Genomic DNA, 27,251 nt, shown 5'->3' on the forward strand with positions numbered 1-27,251 from the left:
ACCGGAAAAGCCAAGTGCGCAGAAAAGAACCCTTAAGTGACAGCAGCACACAAACATGCGAATGGAAGTTTCCGCATTGGCGGAAACCTTTCATTGATCAAAACGGAAAAGAGCCAACATGGTGACTGACGCTATTTCTAAAGATTATGCGGATACATCAAGACAAACGTTTTATAACTGCACTCTCTTTATACGGCGGATAGCTAAATTAAGCGCTGGCGCCGAGGAGTTCCCAACGCTAAAGCCGTGACAGTCCGTGACGTCGGGGGGCGGTTTGACCTCGTTCGGGCAAGGAGCCGAGAAAGTGTATCAAGCGCCGCGGCGCTGATTTGATCTGGGTGACACGACCCTTGTGAAGACCCTCTTTTCGCCGCGAGCAGCGTGGAATCCCCCGCGCGGCGTCCTTTTAACGCGCGAGACGCGGCCGTTCGCCGCGGGTGTCTCGAGGAGCGCGCAGCGAAAACAAACTGCGTCAGCTCAGCCCACTCTTCTCCCCAGGTAGCCGACTCATTCCGAGAGTCACACGTTTTTTGGCGACACTGGCCAGGGAATAGAGCGAAATGGGTGATTTTGGGTCCGTTTCCTAGTAGTTCCCCCTGGGGGCGTGTTGGGTGGCACGCGCCGGTCACGACGCATCCCTGCGGACGGACGCCTCGTGAGGAGGGCCAACCGCGCATTACGGGTGGCGTGGTTCCGAGGTCTGGCACTTTCGCAGCTGCACGCCAGCGTCGCCGGTCGCTGTTGGCGCAGCGTCGGCACTCGGTGCACCAGATAACCTGCCGCAGCACGAGCGCGGCAGCGCATCTGCGGAGAGGCCTAACGAGCCCCTCCTCCCCGACCGAAGCGCTGTCGTCATTTGGAAGCGCATCTGTTCCCCTTCCTGCCTATGCCTGGCCGCGAGCCGTGCAGCAGCCACTCGGCCGCAGACGGTCCGCCGACGACGCGAGCCCATGCCGCGACCTGCCGCCGCCCTCGCCCCATCGGGACTCCTGGTCCTGATGCTGTACGCCCTCGCAGGCACCGCGGCCGGAGCGGTCTCCCTGTCCAAGGCCGAGGTCGACGAGGTGAGCACTGCCCGCGCTCTTGGCGTTGCGTCACACGCTCGCTCCGTTTTCTCACTCCTCGCTTTCGATCACACCTCGAGAAGACCACGTGCCCCGCGCGATCTCGTCGCTGGAAAGAAGGAAACCAGTTGCCGCGATCGAGGCCGCAAACCGGCAGCGCTGCCTGATACCAACTTAAAAGATTTAATGGTGACGCTTAACGCTGCCTTGTGAACCAGAGCAAGTGAACGGGTATGTTACAGAAAATATTCGAGTGACTGTTGTACGAAAGCGCGTTTGCTAGCGCTGCTCAGTAACTGTCTCCATTCGCTTACAATGAGGATAATCTTCGAATTTCTTCACTTAGCCATATATGCGTGCCATTGAGCTCTTTTCCCAAACTGTCTGAAGTGCAGTTTAATTTATGGGTGTCAAACAGTTAAGTTTCATCTGAAAATTCAAGCATTTCTTTCTTTACTTTTGTTCATAATGAATTCAAAAAGGTCAACATAAGCTCTTTTAAGCGCTCGAAATAAGTTCTGAATGGAGCTTACGTCTGTCTCGGCTAGCGAGAGGAAACGTTCAAACCATTTAACAACGCTCCTGCTCGCCCAGTGGAATTCACCACTATACACAGCTCGCAACATATGGACTTCTACACTCGTCAAATTCTTTGCGCAAAACCAAAAACTGGCACCAGAAAAGCCTCCGTTACCAGAAATTTGCATAATCCATACTAACAGCATTAAGGAAAGGCGCTGGCGAAGGAGTGCGTTGAAGTAGCGAAATAAAAAAAAAGCTATAAAAATTTTTAAAAATGAGCAATGCAACGTGCTGTGTGTTGTTACACTGACAAAGATCACCGCAGTCACAGATGCTGAGTTGTTTCCTCCAAGATGTGTGGGCTGATGTCTCCGCGAAACTTGTAAACAGCACAGGTAAATTCAACAGACCTACGGAATTCGTGCTTAGCTCTTCGTAAGACCAAGCGCCTTCAAGCGATGCTTGAAGCTGTTTTCTGTAGGAAGACAGCTTCAAGTACACATGCGGCGACTCAAGCTATTCATTTTCTTTGTGTCCTCTTTATCCGGTTAATTATGTATAGTTGTTTCATATGCCTGTCCGCTTCTTTTAAGCAGAGAGTGAGATGCATTCATACTGATAAAAGCTTTCCTAGCCCGAATAACGTGATATTGATTCTTGAGCACAAATGAACATTTCAGATGCGATGTCCCACCATAAGCAGATTAGATGCGCGGCGTACGCACGTATTTCTATAGCGTAAGGAATGTGTAGCTCATAAGTGTCACACTGACCAACCGCTGTTTGCGACATGTGTCGTCCTGCAAGTGACAGCGTTTAAAGCTTGCTGTTGAAATACACGTACGCGTGTCATAACAGACGAATTTCATTCGCAAACTGTTTTACCATGTGCTTCTACTGTCGAAGACGCAATTTTTTGAAAAGGAAACACTGAACTTTATTTATTCTTTCTGGACAAAGTAGAGGACGTCGGTAGAAGCAGCAACAGATCTTGCTTGGGTCCCGTGCCCCACATGACAGCGAATGCGGCACCAAAGAGAAGTGCATCGTACAAGCATTACGGAAGTAGCGTCCAGCACATCCAACACGAGGGCAGTGGTAACAAGCGGCGTAACTAACTCGACACCTTCTGCCCATGAAGTCACTATATAATCCAGGAATGTTCATAAAAATAAAATTGGCTTTATAGAACGGACAACATTACTCGCTTTTCCATAAATAGCCGACTGTCAACGAAGAAAGCAGTTCTGACCTCCAATATAGCTTCAGTGAGGATATTATTCTACAGTACCTTGCCCTGTGGCCAGATGAAAATGCGTCAGTGATCTGGAAACACAAGGGGAAAGTGACAAACACAGCTCCATGGTGGAAAAGACACGTAGAGGCAGCGGCAAAACAACGAGGCAGAAGGATACTCTATCCAGCGCTTTTGCCCGGACAAACCTGTGTCGTTGCCTCTGCTGTTGTTCGAACGCTTTCTCCTCCGGCAAATTAGCGGGCGCGAAGCTTCTGCGAGGTCTCAAATGCAGTATAAGGAGCTCGCGCCTTCAATCGCACCTGAAGAGACAAGGTGCGTCCATAACACCACCGACGTGCACGAGCACTGTTTCTTTTGACAAAGCCCGACGCGGACGAGATTAGGACCGAGGCTTTCGCTTCCACATTGATGCAGCTGTTGTGGGGCAGAACAGCTGCGAGCGGCGAAATCGCTCTGTCCGAGGAATTTACGGCGACGCACGCATACCAGACCATCCCGACAACGGCCGGCGGCATGGGTTTCGCGCTCGGGGTCATAGAGCACGTGACGTCACTCGTAATGTTTGTGGATTTGCTTGCGAAAGGGGTGCAGGGCCGCTGAACGCGTCGCGATCTCTTTCCTACAGCTCAGGAGTTTACTATTCGCACTGATGAAAACATGTGATTTCTATTAGAATCCCCTTTTGAAACAGGGCGGCGACAACTAGTCACCTAGACTGCTTGAGCTAATAAGCTTTTGCTAGATGTATTGGAGTCTAGAATTTTGCTTATCTATTCTTGATTATGTCTCTCTCTCCATAAAACCTCTACGCCAGTAACCGCTCGGGCTATATCAAGCTCTTCCTCACCCCTCACCCCCCTCTTTTTTTTTTTGTTACGAATACTCAGAAGGCCTCTCGCTTGCCTCAACTGCTGTTTGGTTAACGCTTCCATCCGCTTTGAATCCCTTTGCTAGGTGAACATGTTGGTATTGTATAAAGATGTGCTGAGTTGTCTCCAGATTTTTGCTACAGCAGGCGCATGCTTCATCCTGCTATGAATATTTGCCGCGATACGTTTTTGCCCTCAGACAGCAAGCTCGGGTGTCAAATAGCAAGGCACTGCCCGTTGTGATATCGTACAGGTTTTCCCTCCTGATTTGTTGCCGTATTTGTAAATCTCTATGGAAATTTTTGTTACCATGCGTTCAATCAAATTTACCGTCTCTGTTTCCGTCACGTTCCTTTTGACGGCTTCGGGTTGCCTTCTTGCACTTTCGATTACACTGCACTTGGTTTCCAACCTTCTTCACCTCTTCCTCCATTTTGGGTCCATGCTAATCATATATACATAATTGTGCACTTTAGCCGCCCATTTCTTTTCATCCATGTTCCCGGATCACTTTTCAAAACTAACTTTGCTCTGCGTTTCTGTGACTTCAAAAGCGGTCCAACCCATGTCACCCTCCCCTTGTGGTTTTACCGTGGACCTCCAATTATAATTGGCCCACCGACCTTTTGTTAACTGGCAAACCCGATAGAATATCTGGTTTTAAACACATAATGCAATTCGCGAAACTTAGCGCTGGAACCATTACTCCTTTCCAAATGTCTCTCGCCACCCTATATTTATTGTAGCCCTAATATGCTCGATATTTATTTATAGCTGCATTCCGCTTCTCCTTCATTCTGAGATTATCTTGCCGAGTTCATCATCGTCTCTTTCGCGGAAGCCTATTGCGAGCCGTTCGTGCCGACCTACGAACGGCTCCGAAAATTCTGGACCAGGAACACGAACATAGCCTTCGACAATGACAAGCGACTATCTGTTTACGACCCCAGCTAACGCTTAACCAGCCTGCTGAGGGGTGTAACGAGGTTCTCGCAATGCAGGGAAACTATCCCGCGCTATCGCTGCCCGCATGACTTCCTCTATATGCCACGTATAGAACTTCATTTCACATTTGATAAACAGATCAAAACTTGTTTTTTTGAATGACGCAAGTTAAATCCACCTAGGCTCTATTCCACGATGAATGCAGATTCTGATGCGCCACATACTCATTGTCGCTGTGATAAAAGCGAGCGAGGCCTGAGAGGGATAGGTCGTGGGCCTAATTAAAAGCATGTACGCCGAGAACGACATGTCGCTCATATACACAGCACACTCCTTTTCGCCAGATGTCGCAAGGACGGCTTCATTGAGACCCAGGCGACGTCGTACAAAAAAACACACCACAACACAAGCGATGCTGTGTGCACAGAATTCATGTCAACGGCCCGCTCGTTATGGAAGTGACAGTTGGCGAAGGAAGACACGCACGGCATGGGAGCACTGCTCAGACGTGGCTGCAGCGAGTGTGTAGCACGGTGCAACGCGCTGCGAATATGCTCGCGAACATCTATACTAGGGGTGTCGCCCAGTGGGTGCGGCCGGGAAGTGTGGTCACTCGCCAGTCACTGCCGAGCCCCATAGATGGTTAAAACACGTTGGCGAGCTAGTTGGTTAGAATCCATGGGAGAGTGTATAAGCGCGACTGGACGAGGGCGAAGAAAGAAACAGATACACAGACACAGCGCTTCACTTTCAACTATAGATTTTATTTTCGCACGCATCGATAAATGTATACCGTGCGAGCGGAAACAAACGTAACAGCAAAAAAAGAACATTGAGTGGTACATTTCGTTGAACCGGACACGTGCCCGGTTCAACGAAATGTCACTCGCTACTTAAACGGCCATGCCCCCCGCTCGTGCACGGTTGTCGCTGCAAGCATCATTCGTACACTTGTGTCTCATGGTACAGAACAAAAAAGCAGCACAATCAATCAATCAATCAATCAATCAATCAATCAATCAATCAATCAATCAATCAATCAATCAATCAATCAATCTCTTCACGTCAGTAATAGTAAAACTGAGAAGAAATGTACATATAAGAGGTGGTCCCATAGTAAGAAACTGAATTGGGACCTCCTCAATGAATGAATGAACGAATGAGTCAATTCATTTATCCTTTTTGAATTTTTCAATAAGAAATTAACTTTCTGGTCATTATAAGTGCTCAGCGCTTGTTAGTCCAATGGACAGTGCTAGAACTTTTCAATGCCATACAATAATAAGATTAAATTTATTTTAAAATATTTCTACATTTTCTGGAAACTCGATACAGAATAAAGTGGAAATGCACTTTGCACGAGGGAAAGACATGCCGCTCTTCCGCACCTCATCACCAAGCTTTTGGAAAGCCCTCACGGTCGTGCACATCGCAGCCAGCAGCGGGAACACGCCAGGTCATCGGGAAGTGCACAGTCGGCTATGTATCGTGAGCCCGGGTCCAAGCTCGCACCTCAGTACTCTAGCCGCCTTCACTCATTCGAAAGGCGACGTATGTTGGCAGCTCTCTCTCTCTTTCTTCTCCTTTCTTCCTTTTTTTTTCTTCTTCGTTGGTACACCGTGTACCTCGCCGATTGATGATTTTTAAAATTTATTATTATTATTTTTCTGTTGCGAAGCTGGTGGGCTCGCGCCAAATTCCAGCAGCTAGTGGTCGTCGTTGCAGTCTTCTTTGCTCGATGCACCGCGCTCGTGCACTTCCCACTCCTCCTGTTCCTCCTCTTCCCACAGCGGTGTCACAAGTATTCATCATTACACGCAAAGCTGAGCAACTAAATTCTGAAATGAAAAAAAAATTGACAGTCACTTAGTCTGTTTATATGACTTGAATACGAAAGCATTAGGACTTCTCTAATTGATTGGTTACGTCCATGATACGAGACGACACAGATTTTTTACATTTCCTTCATAACTCCACCTTAATCCACCTTAATCATCCTTGCTTTAATATGTACCAACCTTAATCCATATTAATCCATATCAATCCACCTTGATCTAATTTGTACCAACCTTAATCCACTCCAACGTCGCTGCGACGTGACGTCTGCAATGACTCACGCACTAGGCCCACCTTTAGCCTGCCAGAAACGTGGAGCTGCCGTTGTGTCGGGGAAGCGTGGTCATCTCGCACCCCGGAGGCCCGGGTTCGGCTTCCACCCAGGCCCAAATTTACTCGTACTAAATTTTATTTTCAAAGTCATTAATTTACTTTGTTTACAGGAACCTCCATGAGTAATCTGACGTAAACCGGAGCATTTTTCCACTATTTGCGCCGTCGGCCATATTTTTCCAACCGTCGCTTGATCATGCCGGATTTTTTGCCTCAATGGACATATGATGCTTTCGTATTAATAATTTCATTTTGTTTGTGCTCTACATTTGTTTGTGATCAACATAAATTTGTGCTCTACAATTGCTGCAATTTCAAATAACCCGACATTTCTGGGGCCGAATTCACAAAGCTTTTCCTTCAGAAGTACCGTTTTCCATTGCACCTATGCTATAGCTGACATGGCTGACATCTGCTCTTATAGTGTTAGCTTCAGCATATATTTTGTGAACATGGGCCGTGATACTTTTACCTTAGCACACAAAAATAAAGATGCGTATAGACTCTCTATGTTTACACCCGCAGGGACGCTATTAAGTAAAGCTATTCCGAACTTTTCTATTCCGATTATGCAATGAGCCATCCACGATTGGTTAAAAAATTTTCTGGCCACCCCTCTTCGCCTGTCTGTCGAGCGACGCCCCAAAAACCGCGAATACGCCCCATCTGATATGTATGTGCACACTGATTATGCATAATTAGACTGAACGAAAGAAAAAGAATTTCTGATTCGACGCCTTCTTCGTCCTTAGCCCTCTGCTATTGGTCAAACGTTTTCGGGTTGCGCGCACTTCGCCTGTCTGTCACGCGACGTCTCCAAACCGCGAAAACTCACCGCGTCAAATTGGCGTGTAGGCGTTAAAAACGCATTAATATGCCGAAAAAAGCAGATTTTTTTTCTGAACACTCGGAGACTGCCCCGTTCCGAAATTAATAGAAGATGGCTGCCCTTCGATCACTCTGGCACTGGCTACTCGGAGCTGCCGGGGAGCATGGATTTACTTGCATATAGTAAACATGTTTGCGTGACAGTACAACGTTATCGAGCCCTTTCGTCACGTATACGACTTCGCTCTGCCAACTCTTCGTTGTTGAGGATCCGTTCTCGTGGCATTTTATCCTCCCGTTTCACGCCGCAGCGATTTTCGACCAGCCACCGCAAGCCAAGTAAGGGCAAGCGGGCCAATCGCAGAAGCCGGCACCGCCCTCCTCAACCGGTTATCTACTTTCACTCTGCTGGCTCGGCCCCATCGACCCTCTCCACTTGAGCGCTCCTCGCCTCTTGTCAGCGAATCAAACAAGAAAAACTGCTCCATGTAGGCAATGCTACTTGCTTTGAAAGGGAAAAAAAAATGACCTACTATAAACCAGGGTTAACGCCTGACGCTTACGTCGGTGATTATGTAAACTTGAGGTCAGGAGATTGGAATAAAAACATATTAGAATAGTTTTACGTTATGGGGCCCGAGGTCTCGAAAGTCTTCCGGGTAAGCCCTCTGGGACCACACAATTGTCTGTGGATATATGGAACTCTCCAGGTGGCACCAGTTCTCTTGTAGAGATAGAATGTTTGACAAATGAATTTTGTTGCTAAGTGCAGAAAGAAAGCCACGTACATGACTACCTGAGCTTGACGCATGCGGCACGTATCTTATATCTGAATCGGTCGAGACCATCTTCAGTCGACCGGTACTTTAACCCTTTGATTGGCAGCTCAACAATATTGTTGACCTTACAAAAATATCTGCAAAAACTACACAAAACCTAATATTAGTCTATGCATTTCAATTTACCTTAATTCATGGGCCTGTTGAAGAGTGGTAGTGACAAAAATGTCGACCGTGAGCAGCTGCAGATGTTTTGGCGACGAAACTCGATGACTTCGTCGGTATCGTCTTAGCGGACGTGGTGGTCGTATTATCGCTAATGCGAAAATCTTTCACTTTGTTTAAGAAAGCTATTATACTTTTTTCTTCATTGAGGTGCCTCTCAAGAACATGTACATTTACCTTGTCAAACCAAGTACCAAACAGAAGTTTTGGACCGTACATTTGCCTCTAATAAGCTAGTCAACAATATTTTCGATCCGCTGTATCTCACTTAGTTTTCAGAGAAACCTTTTCATATTTCATTTGGTATGTATTTGAACAATATCAAGAAGAAATAAAGGAGTAAAAACATTATAGGTCAGGTCTTCCTTGCCAGTTAAAGGGTTGACAGGACCGCGCGAGCGTCGAATGGCCGGCCGGTAAACGCCTTCTAACGGCGCGAAGCGACGCAGTCAGCAAGAGCGAGAGAGACCAGCAACAGATCAACAAGTTCTTGCTGACCTGGTCGCTTCGCGCCGTTAGAAGGCGCCCACCGGCCGGTCATCGCGCGGTGCTGTTAAAGAATCGATCGACTGTCCGTATAGTAAACTATGAGGCAACATATTATTTTTCATTAGCTAACTTAGCTGTGTTAAATGCACGTTTTCTGGGGTCATGAACTCGCTGTTGCCACAGCGCAGATAAAATGGGTCTATAGTACATCAGCCTGTGCTGTCCATCCAGCCTGAGGCCTTTCGGCATCTGACAGTGCAATTAAAAAAAGGGAGATTTAAATAGGATTGATTAAAACGGACCCGAAATGAGAAAAGCAACCAAAGGACGACAATTAAATTACTCCTGTGGGGTAGAGGGGACTACTTTATAACGCAGTTAGAAAAATAGACCATGATTATTTATAAGGTTTTAAGACTATATAAAAAAGCTTCTCAGACAGGGAGTGAACTCACGAATTTTCTCGCTAGTAACTGATTTTCGTCATTGGTAAATCAACATCAGGATTGGTTGGAATTTTCTCGTACGAACAATTCTTTCGTGACAGTTTTTTATGAATACGAGCCCACATTCTGACGAGGTATGCTAGTTTATTAGGTTTAGAAATATAGGTGAAAAGACCTCCCCGATAACCTGTGAGAACTTGTGAAAATTACAAACGATAAAAAACAAGTGAATCGTCAAATGCATGCAGTGTTCTGCCTTCAACGAATCATGCTAATTGCCTTTTAGCCTCTAAATACGTTGATATCGTCGAATATGTATTAGCGAGAGATAGCGGCAGCTTTTATTTATTCTTCCTTTAAGGCAGATAGATTGTAAGCATAGGTCTGCGCCGAGTCACTGCAAGACAACTTCAACGGAACTTACGTCACAACGGGACACATTCCTGCCGTCGCCTTCTAACTTAATTGGTACAATCGCGCTGTTACAATGTCTAGGCGTCCTGAGTAATATAGTCTGCATCGTGTTTCCTGTACACTTCATTTTGGGTTGTTTCAGAGTTTTTTCGTCCGCTCTCATTTCCCCTTTACCCTATAATTCCTACACTCGAATTAAAAGCGCAGGTAATATTTCCTATGCTTTCACTGAACTTATTGTGTGTTGACTTGGTGTGATCGCACCTAACAAAATATTTAACCACTCGGTTTCTCATCTTCTCGTCCATTGTACCGCGAGGACCTCGACTCTGGAGTCTTTGATGCCTTCACGTAGCATACGAGGGCATATTGCCCAGTTTGCTCGGTTCACGTATTACGGAACGCCTGCGGTTAAAGGGACGTCCACCGTCATGGCCTTGAGCGGCACTGGCTAACACTCCCAGGTCTTGCACACATACACAAATACGCAAAAGGGTGGATGAGAGAAGAGCCGTTACCCTAACTGAATAAAAAAAACCTTGGAGGACGCTTAAGCATCGCCTTTAAGAGCGGAACGCGATAGCATTCAAAGATCCCCGACTACATCTCACGCTTCCCGGCGACTGCAGCTTATGTAACCCTAATGTTTATCGGGAAACGCTGGCGGCGAATGCGATGCACGAAGGCGAGCTTTCTGGTAGAAACTCGGCCTCTTGCGTGCGCCGTCATTGTTTCGCACTTTTAATATTTCAGTCTGAGAAGGTTTAACATAAAAGGCATGCGCTGTCGGCGTTTTGTTTAATGACATTTGTTTGTAGGCTGCATTCTCAACATTTCGAGGAATAACTTTGTAAATAATGCAAGACAAGGTATGGGCAACTTTGGTGGCAGGAGAAGAGCTTTAATGCCGCATAGAATATATAGGGTAATTTTCGCTCACAGGATGCACGACGCCGGATGGCGACACAGGATTTTCTTAACGCTATCGCGTCAAAACCCGCCTCCCTTACGCCTTGTGAAAGTGCACGTACAGCGAAGATGTTGCCGACGTTAGACGAGCACGACCCACGTTAGACGACGTTAAACAAGCACCACCACTACAAGCGACATATGTCACGCGCGCATGGACGATACGGAAGTGCAGCATACATGCTCATTCCTCTAGGCCCTCTGCCAAGCGCAAGTGTCTTATTGAACTAATCCAATTTTTCAAAGTATATTGCGTCAGAGAACTTGTAAAGTACGACTTGCAAGCTGCAGGCATGATAGCTTCGGGTTGTAATTCGAATATGCGAGAATAACGGAATCGTTGAGTAGAACTCGTTGCTGAGCGAGTTGGTTGGGATCTAATGAATACATTGTTGCGCCAAAAAGGAAAACAAAGACTTAGGAGGGAGAGTATGAAACAACAAATCGAGCGCTGAACTTCAACTGATTTTATTCTTACAGCAGCGCAGGGAGAATGAACAAATGCGTACACCAGTGTTGCCTAGAGCGATTACAGTGACGTTTTTAACAGTCGCATCTCGTTGTCAAACAGAAAAACAGACATATCACTAATACAACTCGTGCCTCTTTCTTTTATGTGATCAGCTCTCGATCTGTCGTTTCATACCCTCCCTCCTAAGTCTTTATTTCCCTTTTTTGGCGCAACAATGTATTCATTAACGGAATCGTCACGTGAGGATGTCACCTGATGACGTAATCTGATGATGTTATCACGTCAAATGTTAGGCCACGTGATGACGTCTTCGTCAAGTGATGATGTCACCTGATGATGCCATGTGATGACTCTCGGAGGAACAGCACATTGTGCGCTTCGCGCTTATTTGCACAGTCTTCGGAATCAGCTCACATTTTCGTGTGAGCATGGCGCATGCGGCCACAAAAAAACCCGACCTGCTAGAGGGTAACAGCTTGGCTGTAAAAAAGAAAGAAAGAAAGAAAGAAAGAAAGAAAGAAAGAAAGAAAGAAAGAAAGAAAGAAAGAAAGAAAGAAAGAAAGAAAGAAAGAAAGAAAGAAAGAGGATACTTATGGGGTTTTACGTGAAAAAACCACGATATGATTATGAGGTCCGCCGTAGTGAGTGACTCCGGATGAGTTTTTACCACCTGTGGTTCTTCAACGTGCACCCAACGCACGGTACGTGGGCATCTCATCCCCATCGAAACGTGGCCGCCTCGGTTGGTATTAGCTCAATTGGTGGAACATCGCAAGTGTAATGCGAACGTTGTGGGTTAAGCTCCCACCGGCGGCAAATTGTTTTTTGTCCACATTCATTTCTCCTTACCTGATTATTTCTAGGTTTTAATAAAACCACAGGCAATTTCCCATGTGCTTTCTGTGGCTTCATATTTTGTTTAATTTATGTGGTAGAGACAGAATGGACATTTCTTATTTTCTTTCTTTATTGTGCGGTTTGCGTAAATCGCACAGTGCGCGCGTATTATTTCACCAGAAACAGGGAAACAGGTCAAGGAAAAGCCATAGAAGTAAAACATGCTGCAGCCACGTGAACAAGCGAAAAGCGTGAGTGGAGATCAGCACGAAATATCGGTACGTATTCCAAGATTATACGTTGATGACTGAGCAACGTATTTTGAAATATCCGCTACTTTTTGACTCGGAAGTCTAACCAACGAAGTCGATATATATACACACGACGAAGAGCGAATAGGTGTCGCGCTAGAAAGTCTTTGGTTCACCTTTGGCAGAGAAAGATTGCAGTATACAAAACGCCCCTTGCTGCACGGCAAAGTGACCTCATATTACTCTGAGGTGGAAGGCGCGTAGACGACGACATAGGCAAGAGAGGTAAAACACACACAAGGCGCCCGTTTTCCAACAATGTCTCCTTATGTGTGACGTCGTCTACACACCTTTCACCTCAGAGTATGCTAAGCCAACACGCCCACTATTCCATCCTAACCTCATATACTGAGCTTCTACAAGTAGCTTTGCAAGGAAATTGAGTAAGCACCGTGGTAAAACCTGCAACGAAGCATTTGTCCTTGTATACCGTCCCTGTGGACGCCTTTATCCAAAAGAAATTATATGACTATATTTTATTTTAGAACCAAGACAATGAGCATAGATGCCACGCTTTCATTAGTACCTTCAGTACAAAAGGAGCCTGACGATTCAGGGCACCAGTTCACAAATATTTTTGCTCATAAGTACTTTGCCAACAATCGGCTAGCCGCCTTCGTTGATAATATGTCTGACATCGTAATTGGCTGGCGCCAGCTGCTCTTACAAATTTTAGCGTAAGCACACTTTTTTGAGTAAGGGCCTATCGATGTGCCACTGGTGGCCGAAGTTCTTTTTTTTTTCTGTTCATATCGCATCAGATGGTCGCCCGTTCAGTCTCGAACGCAGCTACGAACGAAGCTTCCAACGCAAAAACATGGTCGCAGATTCCACTTTAGTGCTCGATATTGTGGGTGCAGTACAGAAAGAATTATCTGGCAGATGCAGCCGCAGTGCGGTACATGAACCGTCCAATGAGTGCTGCTGAGGCTGTACGGGGCATTGGAGTACAGATATGGCGTAACCAAATGCCGCACGAGTGACACTAATTCACGCGTTACAAAACTTACGAGCTTAACTTATGATACAACTAGTCGGGGTCCTACGTAATCTTGCAATCGTGTTCGCTCTTTATTCGTAGTGGCCCTCCGTGGTCAAGGTTGGCGGTTGCTCTTGTCCATGCTGCCCGAGTTTATTCGCGCCATTTATGGTCCTTACGTGTCTAACGCGGGGGCTATAGCCGAGCGATCGTCCAATTTCTGCAGGAAATTGCACACTTTTAAGTTTTATAACTACACATGAGCGCAGGTTTGCGTTTGATAGATTATAGCCACCACGGCAGAGTGGGCTCTCCGAAATGCGACCACTGCCGCTCGTATCGACGGACGTATACTGCCAAGATGCGCCTCCCCGAACGCCGCTCACGGGACTAAATTTAGCTCCGATTGCGCCATACGTGGCGCGACAACGGTGCCATCTGTGTACGCGCCCTATACACGTTCGAGTAATGGCTTTTTTTCCTCTACAAACGATACCAAAGTAAGGCGCGTGGGTAGTAAGCGTTTGCATATACATGTAGGCAATAATGGAATAACATGTTTTCTTTAAATGCGTAAAAAAGCCTATGCTGACCGAACTGAACGTTTTAACGTGAAGAAAAGGACAGAAAAGAAGGAAAGAAAAACGCGACTGCATTGAAAAATACAAACAGCGCGGATCCAGCCACAAAGGGACGGCGAAGGAAAAAAAGGCATCGGCCACTTGGAAGAAATGCGGAAAATTAATAGGAACATACATGGAGCGCGAGGGTGGCACACTTTTTTTGTGAATGGATCACTGAAAACGCTTAAAAATTGGTACGTGACTTAGAATGAGCCATATTAATTCCTGTGCAAGGGATCTGAGTTCCAAATGTAGATACACACGCCAGGAAGTCGACGAGGAGCGCCTTCTTTTCGAGCGTGTCTGTCTTTTTCGTGCGCTAATCCACTTTATAACGAATTGGCCCGACAACAGGTTCTATTGAAGCTTCTTAAATACTAGGCGGGTATAATGCAAGAATTCCTTTCTCTCCATTCTGTTGCCTTCTTGTCATGCACCGTTTCACGGCTTGCCGATCCTTGTGATACCGCAGGCTGAACGCCGTCCTGACCACCGGCAAAGCGCGATAAGGGAGTTCAATGAAATAGAATAACGTTACAGCATCCCGGCGCTGCTTCACTATTTTTTTTAAATCTCCTTCACAAATTCAACCAAGTCCAATTGTAAGCTCCCTTACAGATATTCACAGGAGGTTTGCGGGAGACCCATAGGAAACACCCCTTAGCGCTACCAAAAAAAAAAAAAGAGAATGATGCGAAAGCCACACGGTGCTCAACCATATCGACGAATAAAGCTGAATGCGAAAATTCCGCAACCGTTTAACTGCACGACTTCAAGCCAGTCACAGCACTATTTTAGGGCATATGTTATGGGCTATCTGACAGAATATGAGAGCTGGAAGTTTCTTCTAGTGTGTGCGCCCACTTATGTGCTCTTATTTACAATTTCCATTTTACAGTTTCCAAACCATTTTAGCAACCACACGATAGCCATCCATACTATCTCAGGCTGTATTATCGCTGCCTTTACCATCGTTCTCTCTCACTCTTGTGAGTTTCCCAATACTGCGTAGCTTTTACAGCTGAGGAACCATTTTATACGACTAATTGATTACATAAATGTTTCTTCAGTCTAGTATCTCTCACTATTTCGTCTAAGAGCTCGGTATCAACGGCGATTAGCGCTGACAGCCTAAATCAGCCACAGCCAAATAAACTTCATGAACATCGGGTTTACTTGCGATTATCAAGTTAATTTCAGGCAGTGTTAGTCAATTTTGGTGCATTAACCTCGGCGAGTAAAGCATTCTGCAGCGCCTCTCGCTGACGCAGCTGTTCTTGGCGCGCCCAACCAAGCGAAAGCGCATTGGCTCGGTCCCGTCGCAGCACGTGCAACCATCGCAGGGCACAGCCACCCATGCGCACTCAAGCGATGCATTTTCCTTTTATTCGATGCGCCTGTGAATGTGTTCTGCTCTGCCGCCCAACAAAACCTGCCAATGGTGACACCTCGCCTGCTTTCTGGTTGTCTGTCCAGTATCAACGTTCACAAAGCCGAAGTTTATCTGCTTCTGCGCTACATTTCTTGCCCATCGGGCTCTTTTTTTTTTCTTATCTTTTTTTTTGGACCCTAACGTCTTCAACAGCGCTTGTATTGGTACCTTACTTCGTCGTCGTCTGCTTTAGAACTGTTTGTGCAATATGAACAACTCGTTATGTTGTAGAACGCCAGCGCCCTCAGCGACATTAGTTAGCACTTATGCCGGTTGTCCCACGTAACTTGAGGCGAACCTTAAAAATATACAAATGCCACGTAGCTGGACAGAACCAAGGTAATGTTGTTTGCGGTCGCTTGGAGATGCTCAGATTATTTCACAGATTATTTCTTGCATTCCGCATAATTACATAATTAGCCTTAATGAATTATTGAACTGCTCAAGAATTATAATTAGATGAAAAGTCTCAATGAGAAAATTGTCGAGCAACGTGAAAAACTCCCGATACAGCTTTCTGTTGCTCATTACGTGCTACATAAAAATGTTTTTCCAAGCATAAGAGAAGCCCGCGAATACATACAAAATTGCCGCGCGACTGGCCGCTCGAAGCATATATATATATATATATATATATATATATATATATATATATATATATATATATATATATATATATATATATATATATATATATATATATATATATATATATATATATATATATATATATATATATATATATATATATATATATATATATATATATATATATATATATATATATATATATATATATATATATATTCGCTTTTCGAACAGCAGAAGCATTCAGAGGAAGCCTCGCATGTTCGAGATGCTTGTCGTTCTGAGAAGAAAAGGAGCCCATCTGGTGTACCTGTACATTCCAACTTTGCTCCGTCCTAATGAAGAACTCAACAGCGTAATGCCGTACAAACCGCCTAAGACACACCAAGTCTAACGGCCCATTGTACGGGCCGTACTAAATAAAAATAAAAAAAAGACTCCGCACCAACGCGCATGCAACGGGACTTAAAGACGCAGGTAATAATTCGATTCATCGACGGCATGCGAGTGGACATAAGCATGCCATGCACGGAACTGAAGTTCTCCACTGTTCGATGCCGATGAAAAATGGGCGGCCGGAAGCCTACACGGCCAGCGAAAGCAGGCATGAATCGAAACGACGTACGCACACAAAAGAACTCGCGCGGCCAGCCCGGTAAGCAAGGCTCGCCAAGAGTTTCTGGACTGGTTTGTTACTGCGAAGACCAACAATGACTGAGAAATCAAGGACACGCAATGGATTACATCACATTACACCGCAATTCGGCGCCCCCTAGCCTTTAGTAGTTGCCAAGAAATGTGCTGCAACGGCGTGGGATCTTTTGTAAATTTTTGCTAGCGGACATCACAAGGTGCCGGTGGCTTCACTCACTCTTTGCTCCCGGCTCGCGAAACATTGCTCGCTCCGATGCGCTGTCCGCGCTGGCAAGGAACAACGCCTGCAGTTTCATTGAGGAAGAGCCTACAGCAACGACCGGACTGGGAGGTGATTTACACGGTGTTCACCGTAGTAGGAGAACCTCAGGCCGTCATCCATGCTTCTATTTAGAGCGAAGCAGTTCGACGCCCGTTCCTGTGGCAAGCGTCGGCGTCAACGTTGTCCCTCGTGACCGAGCGAACGAACACAGCGAAGGATAAAAGCGAACGCGGAGCGGGGGATGAAAGACGGCGAAGAGAGCGCGAGGAGGAGGGTGCAGCGGAACCATGAGGCGGAAAGCGAAGGAGAAAAAAAGCGTAGTGCCGCGCAATCGTCGGTGAATTTTTTCGTCCTCTTTTATGACTAAAGGTTACGCCACAATGCCAAGCAAGTATTCAATGAAATACTTTTACACGTCAAGGCTGTTCGCAAAAGCAGATTGGAGCCGCTCATAATGCTGGACATACCATTTACGAAAGAGGCCGGCAAATGGCAAAGAGTTGCGAAAGAAAGGCTTTGTGAATATCTAAAGCTTATTTGTCAAGTATACCATTGGCTATCTATGAGTGGCAGGTATCTGTGAGGGGCACAGTATATTCACAAAGGTCGCCTCCACGTAGAAGCGTTAAAATGCGTTTGCATGCAACCTTAACCGAGTGGGCCCTCTCGGGCTTTTATGCCGTGTGGCCGCAACTTTACGGTTGCATACAAAATATTTTCCCATCTACTTGCCGCCACACTAACATAAAAACAGGATGTCACGATATATGTTGCACTCGGAGAAACGAAACAGAACATGGAAAGAACAGCTCCTTTACTTGAAGGTACGCTACTACTTTCACTTTCCTAAAGAGATGCACTGAAGCAATTTACTACCGAATGACGCAGATATCGTGGGCTTACTCACACTGGGCAACAATTTGGCTGATACTGTCCGCAACTGTACGTTAAATGTGCTGCCGACGGCCCTGTCCCGCCGGACAATGTTTGAAAAAGTGTTCCCAGCGAACGCCGAACAACATCTTGGACAATTGTTGCCCAAGAGACATGTCATAACAAAAAGAAAAGAAAAAAAAGCGCTCTGTGCGGCTGTTCCATCGTTCTCCCTCGTTCTTGTCACGTGCAAATAACCACGCGACGGATTTCTTAGGGAAGCAAGAGAATGAGATCACGGCAATCAGCAACTTGTCGGATCCTAATTAGGTAAACCCCACGTGCCGTGCTAGGTGTAAGCAAGCGGTATCGCCTGTTCATATGGCTTCAGGTGCCTCATATACTGTTGTATTGAGCACAGAACACAAACCTTTCACCGAGGAGCCCAAACGCGCTAGGCAGCGCAGGCTTTTATATCGACGTCGCAATGATGGTAGTGGATGACGTCCCTCGTGAAGAGCCATTCCTTTATAATCGATATCATATCGCCTTCCTTATCGGACGATATAGCATGCATCTTGAGGACAATCGCAAATGTAGCGTAAGCACAGCTCGCCACGTTAACGCAAGCAGAGATGTGACTGCGGCGCGGTTCAGTAGGCGACCGCATTCATCAGCGTTTGTAATTTAGCAATGTGTACGTTACACGTACCGGGATGAATTAAAGGTGCTATTGCGTCTTCGTGGCACGTGTCACGACATGTGCCACGCGCACAATAAAGCACACTAATCCTAACGAGGCACCATAGCGTTCGCCGCAAGGTGTGCGACGGAACTAAAAAGAACTCCGCCACACGTGTGGTACAGCGCTGTTGTTAATTTTTGTGGCCGAAGCTGTCACACTGGGCAACATCGCTGCAGTTTCCTACGCTGTGCTGTGCATCATGACGAGATGTTCGGTAACGCAGAATTGATCAACACATTCGGATGGGAAATACGTGCTCCAGGGTGAATAGGCCTTAAAGATTTCCATCAACTTAAAATGTAACCATTCTCTTTCGTCGCAGTTTTCACTTTGCTTTCAGACTGATATCGTCATTACAGTATAGTTAATCATGTGACCTACGATGCGCACTTTGATGCGAAATACTCGGTTCAGAAGTCCTCCAGGCTCTGAGCTCGGCTCATGAAGAGCTCTTACACTATAAATGTTGAAAATTTCAGCCAATCCTGATGCCGGACATATCATTGGTAAATGGCCGAGGGCAAGGAGCGCTTGCGAACGAAGAGCTTTGTGAATTCGATCCTAGATTGTCAGAGACATTTTTTTATTGCAGATCTCGTGCTCCGAAAACTTTTACTGCTGGGAATACATGCTGGCTGATATTTGGGGCAAAGTCTCAAAAAGAAACGCTTTCACTAGGAAGAAAGGCTCTAGGAAAAGCGAATTATTCCTGGTTGATTTAGCGGGTATTTCATGTAACCGGTAGGTAAAAGAAGTCGGTGCTCCTTGACCAATGCGAGCCAAAAATCTCAGCAGGGCACAAAGCAACTATCCTAAAGACTACATTATATCAAATTTTTCAATAAACTACGACTGAAGCAAAAGAAACGTTCGATGCTTATATGAGGTATCTGATATACGCAGTTCCCATAACTTTGTATAAATGTCAGAGTGTATTGACATTTGATGCAAGTGGCAACAGTTAAGTTGTAAAAATAGTTGAACTTTTGTTCTTAAAGAAAGGAACGCATCGATGGGAATCGCTTTTATTTACCATTCCAGCGCGAAGTGCGGATGAAAAAAAAAAAAAAAAACGTTACAGTGCCATTCATTGTACGTATACACCAAGCTCTCGAGGATGTTTCATTTCCGCGCAGATGCCAATTTACCTTTATTTTTCTTATTCGCTGTGGTTTTATAATGTAAGAGAGCGCCCTATGTTCTATTAATAAATTGCAAAAGAGCACTATAGCTTGGGCTGGTTGATCCACACCATAGCTAAGAAACAGAATGCACGGGAGAGGACATACAGAAGGAAAAGACGAAGACTGCAGGGCCATAGCGGGAATAAGCAACTTAGCAAGAACAAGTTTGCGGGAAGTGCGGCCGCTCAGCCGCCGCGGGTTCTGTTGCGAAAAAACGGGCGCGGTAGACCAGAACGCAAGAGGAGTCTCACCCTCGAATATGATCAACCGACAATACGTGGCGGAAGACAGAAAGAAGCGGAGGTAAAGGCGACCAAGCCCTCTTGATCGACGGCCCACATATTATAATGAGAGTATCCGTCCAAGCGAGTCAGCGGCTTCCCTTCCCGCGTGGTCAGACCGGCAAAGAGAAGTGACGAAGCTAGTGCGTAATAGCGGCATTCCACGAGCCGCCGTGCCGTAATACGAACGCTCTGCGCCTTAGTGCGGCGCTAAACCTTCGATAGCACCGCGCGTTCGGATGGGAATTCAAATCTTTGGTGAAGAGTGTAAGTGGGGACTGGCTAGCGCATTTCCTGGTGGAATTTTGAAGGTTCCTCATTTCTTCTCTTTCTTTTTCTTTCTGTCTCAAACTATTGCGTTACTTTATCGCAAGTGTCATGTGGCACTGGGTTCGGCTCTGATCAGTATTCGGTGTGTCGCGCGCGCACGCCGTCATACCCATTGCGACCAATGTCAATTAACCGCCAACTTGTCCCCGTGCCCATGAAATACAGCATTTTGGAATATCAAGGTTAGATTGGGCCTACCATTCTTTTAACAAAACCTAGCGTTCCTCCTCCGGAAGACTACGCTTATGGCTGTGAGAGAAAACAGAGAAGTCACTTGTGTTCGTGCTGGTGACTTGTGGGCTTGGAGAAACAAAGCGGAACTTCCATGTTGTCCATCTTGGCCTGCAGCACAAAGGGGCGACTAAACAAAGCACCTGCTCCAGAGCTTGATCTTCTCACAAAGGTCAACATTGTTGTCCTGCTCCACAGCGAAAAACAAACAAGACAGGGTCAGGACCTCCAATGCGCATGCGCACGCTCGCACGCTCGCTGACACTCCCGCAACAAACACATGTTTACTCCCATTTACTCGCTCTACGTTCATACCGGCTTGAGCACTTTCATACAGCAGTCGTTCGTCGAAAATTTCTCATTGTGGCTCACCCTCGGCACTAATCTTTCCTCGACAAGCTTTACTTTAGGTGGCAGTAAGGCTTGCAAAGAGAGTCGCCAATCGTAGAAACAACCTGGTGCGAAAGGCATGCATAAATTTTGATTAACTTAAGTTAGGGTTGTTCTCTGCAAACGCTCATCATTAATGACTATAAATGTGAGAACAAGGTTGCGAAAAAACAAATATTACAGCGAAGCTGTTAGCCTCTAGTTGGTCGGTACTTTTCGTATCCGCCTCCGCCAGCAAAAATGTGGGCCGATCCCGGCGGATGTGCAGGGCCAGGAGCAGTGGCTTGTACCCCCGTAAGGCAGAGGCTTCAAGCACTCAGCAAAGTGAAGCGAACAGTGCATACATTCTTTGGAATCACGCATACAACATACCGAAAAAGATTCGTTTCAATAAAGAACAAGCAGGAAACAAGCATCCGAAGCACACAAATGACGATAAGGTGCTCCTGATAATAGAGAGTTTTAGCAGAGCGTTTACGGTCCGCTCCGCTCAGACCGGCTTATCACAACAATTGGCACGCAGCCGCTCAGCAAAACACTACCGGGAACTCTGACGCGCGTGCGCACAGCACACATAGCGGCAGCGGAACGTGGGGCGCTGACCACGTTCCGCTAGGAACCTGATTTAGCGGTGCGTCAGGGAGCGTGTAGTTGCTTTCGTAATCGTTTTACCGCCAAGCTGAGAGCGCGTCAGTGGCGTCTCTGGGAGACGTGCTTGTTAGATAAGCGAAGTCAATGCATTCTATGCAGCCACCGGTGCGCTGAAACGTGTGCGGAGCGGAGCGCAAGCAAGCGCTCTGCTAAAACTGTCTAATATTGCGAAGCACGTAGCGCTCCCCGCATAGGTTTCCCGGTAAAGATTACTGTTGCGCAAGCTGCCGCGGCGACGGCAGCTTGCGGCGTGGGGATTTACATTCCTAGACTTTCGTATATAAAAGAACCAGCTTAGCAACTGATTTCGATGTTGCTGCAGCACCGCTATGGGCGGCGGCATACTGTCTAAATTACCATTGCTCCCATTACTGCTATTACTGCAAATTACCATTCCTACTATTACTCTAAACAAATAAGGCATTGCATACTTCCCTCAGCAGTCGTAGTGGTAGTTTTCTGCAGCTTCGCTGGACATATACTATGCAGGGCCGGGATGGCGAGTACATTTTTTGAACTTCGCTAAATTTAAGGTTTCTTCTTGTCTTAAGGCTAAACAATTTATGCAGATTTTCTGGAAAGTTTTTATAACATAGTTACAAATAGGGAAAAGACAATTTGTTCGCTGTAACGTTAAAGGGCTGCTGTAGCAAGCAAATCAGGGAACAGACTTTCAGGTGATTCGGAATGTATTAGAGTAGGTCAGGGAGACGCTGCCTGAGAGTGTCATGTTTCAAGTGTCTATTATATTTTCCATTGAACTGCAGATTAACATTTTTTGGAAGGCTACAGTGCAATAGATATGAAGAGAGACAGAGAAAACGATAAGAGAAAGGCGGGGGTCGACGTTAACTTGGACTGAGCCCGGTATGCTATCCTACACAGGTTGAACGGGAAAGAAAAAGAAGAGCAGGAGAGAGGGTCATGTCTTAGTGTAACAATCTAGTCGCTGACGTAATGAAAATGCTCAGCGCTCATCCTGGTGGGCGGTTCGCACCTGAACAGATGCACTCAGGCCACTCGCAGCCTCACGCAGGAGCGCATTTTCCGCTCGAAGCTGTCGCACATCAGCGGCCAACGCATTCATTCGACTGGCCATTGTGTGCATCATCTGAGCAACACTAGACGAAGCGCTGATGGAAGCCGCGTCCTGAAGATCGAGGGAAAACGTAGGTTCCTCGGGGGCCGTGTCTGTGCAGCCGGTATTGCAGATGATCTCTGTCGACGATGGATCGGGCCGCTTCACACACTGAACACATTTGTATACTTGCTGGTCCCGGATTCCATGAGGATATTGTATTCCTCGGTTTGTATGTTGATGCATCTTGCCGGCAAAACGCTGCCGACAAGATGCGCACGGCAAAAGTTGCTGCCTATGCCACGAACGGGCTGGGAGCACCGCGCAGATCCGTCTGCCACGGGCGCCATCATACATTCGACATGAGTGAATGAAGTCAGGAGTGTGCTTCAGACTCGAAGCACACAGCTGTGACATGCGCGGTTTATTTGGCGACTTTCCGCCTGAGTTCGCGATGACGAAGCGGTTCTTGTGGCTTCGACCAGATATTCTACGAAAAAGACGTGCTGTATATTTGCATGCAGGCGAATCCGTCAACAAGGCAGAGCCAGCTAATCGCCGATGTCCAATACCCAATTTAACGAGCCAAGAGGTTATTATTGGGAGAGAAGCCCTGTTCCCTTAGGTGAACCTGTTATTCCGTTCCGTCTCATCGCTGGATCAAAGCGTCTTGCGTCCTAGGAAAGCTTCCCGTTCTCCCGTGCTCGTGGCGGCGTGCGTGCTGTTGTGCGGACATTTCTCTCCACGAAGGAGGGGTTCTACGACGGCGCCGGGCCACCTCAATGGATGCACATGAAATCACTGGTTTCCTTCACGGAGGGGATCTGGGGAAGACGGACGGCTTATGTATGGGACATTCTGTGTGTTACGAGTGTACTGCTCCGATATAGCAGGTAACTATCAGATAGTCCCGTATTCCTGCACTTGTGAGCCCTCCTTAATTCATTAGACATATGTATGCTCTAATAACCTCCTGTAACAATGTGAATAAACCCTTTGCTATTATTTCTATCAAGGAAATATAACTCCTCACCAGCAAGCAACCCTTTGCACGAAGTGATGGACGACGGCGTGGATGCGCTTAGCAATCTTCGTAGGTGAGCTACCACTTCTGAGACGCGCCTACGCCGTAGGCAACAGAGCGACGCCCGTCTCCCATCTCAGAGTTCTAACATGAATAAGAATAATCTTTATTTGCACTGAAACAAGAAGATGATCGTGGCAAGAAAAAAAAATATTGGAAGAAAAAGAAAACGAACGTGGCGTGCTATTATTATAGGCTTGGCAGATAGGTGCAAACCCGGAGCGCCTCCCAGCCAACTCCCCACAGCGAGGTCGCTGCCTGTTAACTGATCCAGAAGCCACTGAAACACGATGTTGTACCATTTCGTGACCATGTGGTGGTGCGCTTCTTGTATCGTGACACGAGTTCTTCCCAGGACTCACGATAAATAGCTCACTGCAAACACTGCTGACTCTCTCCCTTTCTTCCCCTTTCTATTCCCCTTTCCCCCACCCCCAGTGTAGGGTAGCAAACCGGATGCTGTTCTGGTTGACCTCCCTGCCTTCCCTATACCCTTGCTTTCTCTCTCTCACTGCAAGGGCTATACCGCAGAAATCCCATGAAAACCAGTCCGTACAGCTGCAGCATCGAGCCGACTGTTGAGCTCCATGTTTTACCGGCGATTAAAATGAAAATGTGCACAATAGATGCGAGTAAACAAGATGAAGGCGCCAGGAGAAGGCCCGGCCAACAAGAGCACCTAAACACCAAGGGGTTGTCTCATAGCTACTCGAGATGAAAGTCACTAATGTTATATCGCACGGACAAGTGTGGCAAGTGTCTGTTCAATATTAATACATTCGCTTCTGCACAGCATTAGACTATGGCTGCGCAGAGTATAATTCCCCACAATTAAAAAAAGAAAAGAAAATGCGCTTAACGTGAGTGGATGGAGGTAGGCAAAATAGGGTGTGCTGCGCTGAACAATGTACGGGGAAGGCCAGCCCCTCCCTACTGCTCACATTTGTGGAGAAAAAAACGAACTGAAAAAAAATTTATGAGGTTAGCAACACAGCTAATTTGTCATATCTACGTCGGTGTTTACTGTCCAAACAGGTCATTGAGCGTGTGTCGATTTGGTCAATCACATCAACGAACCCCTAATTTTCACAATATTGCTGGCACACTTGCCTCTTGGTGTGACATCACTTTAAGCAGCAGCGAGAGAGAGCTTCCGGAAACACCTGTACCGCTGTACCACGCCGCGTGGGGTGAACGCCCAATTAAGACAGGTGGCAATTTGAACAACTGCGACCACTAGTAGCAGCCAAGCGCAGTCATTTTCCCCAATCCGTACACGTGCGGAACAGAGGTGGCGAGCCCGATGGCCGTCGGACGATAAGAAGAGTAATCGAAGTGGTGGTTAATCGTTATGGTATACGGAATGTTTGAGGCTGCTAGTGACATTAGATTGGAAGCGCAGTACTGTAGCGGTGGCGTGAGAGACTTTCTTTACTGAGCCGTCTTTTATGGACCGATGCCGTGGCTATAACGTCGCCCGCTATTATAATTGGCCAACCGCCGCGAGGGCTTAGCGGCCATGGTGTTGCGCTGCTGAGCAAGAGGTCGCAGGATCAAATCCCGGCTGCGGCCGCCGCATTTCGATGGAGGCGAAATGCAAAAACGCCCGTTTCTCGTGCTTTGGGGTCACTTTAAAGATCCCCCCCCCCTACCCCCCGGTGGTCAAAATTAATCCGGAGTCGCCCCACTACGGCGTGCCTCATAATCAAGTGGTGATTTTCGCATGTAAAACCCCGGAATTCATTCATTCTTCTAGCTGGGCAGTGCGCACTGTCTCCCTGGCGCCTTCCGCTGCCTGCCGTGCGGCCTTCAGTCGGTTTTATTCTTCCAGCTGGGCAGCGTCCATATGGGCCAGTGCACAGTATGGCGTGGTGTGCCATGGCGAACATGCATTACACCCATTTTAAGAAAGTACCTATAGTACCATCTCCAATCAATCTGCATTGCGGGTTGCCATTTCATGCTCACATCTACGCTCGATTACGTCAGAGCCAGCAATTATTTTTGCATAGGGGACGTGTACAAGCCGAGTAACTATTCTGATGGTTTGGTAAGCGACGTGAGTAAAGACATTAAATCACCTGTAACTGGTCAATGTTCACAAAGTTGCTTCACTGAAAGGCTTCAAGTAAGGCGCATTAGCTTGAACAACCAGGAATAGTTCCGTTCTTTTTGCAAGCTCGCATTAAAGGAAGACGTCCGAAGTCGTTTAGATCATTATGCGCGCGGCACGTTATGCCGCGTATCTTAGCGAAGGATCGGTGAAACCATAATGAAATTGAATTTAGGCCGATGTATATACAACCACCGCCTTCGCTCTGTGGCTATAATGGCCTGTTGCTTTGCATGAGGTCGTGGTTTGAAACCCAGCTATTTCAGTCGTTTTTTCTTTAACGATAAACTACAGGCACGTGCATTTTTACGTAGTAATTAACGTTAAGAAACCCTAGATCAATATTATTCCGTAGCCTCGACATCTCCCGTTGCTCCCTATTCAGATTCGGGTCGTTAAAACTCAGCCAACGAAAAGCGCCGATATTTTACGCCGAGCAAAACATATCAAGCAATTGTTTCTCGTGGTGTCCGCGCCCGGGAAATCCACAGCATGATTAGGTACTTAATACGGGTGTGGCTAATGTCGCTTACCATGTCGCACTGGGTCTAAAGTGTTCAACCAGCTTGAACAGGAAGTATTCTAGTTCTTTCTCTCTTCTTTAAAATAAAATGCATATTAAACCATTACACTAAAAGCTGTATGCATTGGCAATTACAGAATAAACTGTTGAAGTGGGGTGGCTAGCTTCACCTGAGCTTATGGCCTGAAAGTCTAGACTACGTGAAATCCAAATAAATGGTTATTCAATCAGCTAAGACACGCCGTTCATCGCTCTGTACTTAAAGGAGTCGAACAGACACCTATGTTAACGTCAGAAACAGTAAGGATGCAAAATAACCAAGCGTAGCTCCGCTAAAATTGTAGATATACAACGAAGATGATTTTATTTCTCACCTGCATTGTGCTTTGTTTTGTAAATGTAAAGTTATCCGACACCTTATTCTCGTTTGCTGCGAGCTACCTGTCAATAGTAACCTCCGCAATAGTAAATAATTTCTAAAGACACTAAACAGCGCCACACATCCGCTAGCGTTTCGTGGCGATTTGCGGTAGATCTACGTATTTGTGGCATTTTTCAGCTTTGTTAAAATATAAGTGCAACACTTACGACCACGAAGAGCTCCTTGCGTTTTCGGAAGCTTCATGCAAAGGA

The 27,251-nt window shown here is 46.5% G+C and overlaps 1 protein-coding gene across 1 annotated transcript in view; it reads left to right on the top strand.

Annotated features, from left to right (window-relative positions):
• The first annotated feature begins 802 nt into the window (after positions 1-802).
• LOC135916173 (trypsin-1-like) overlaps positions 803-27,251 on the top strand; it is a 94,462-nt gene continuing 68,013 nt past the window's right edge. The window contains exon 1 of the mRNA XM_065449439.1: positions 803-1,064. Within this exon, the coding sequence (XP_065305511.1) occupies positions 951-1,064 (114 nt within the window). The 5' untranslated portion in view covers positions 803-950. The remainder of the gene's footprint in view (positions 1,065-27,251) is intronic.

Source organism: Dermacentor albipictus, chromosome 1, assembly GCF_038994185.2.
Source record: "Dermacentor albipictus isolate Rhodes 1998 colony chromosome 1, USDA_Dalb.pri_finalv2, whole genome shotgun sequence".
NCBI classification, from domain to species: Eukaryota; Metazoa; Arthropoda; class Arachnida; order Ixodida; family Ixodidae; genus Dermacentor; species Dermacentor albipictus.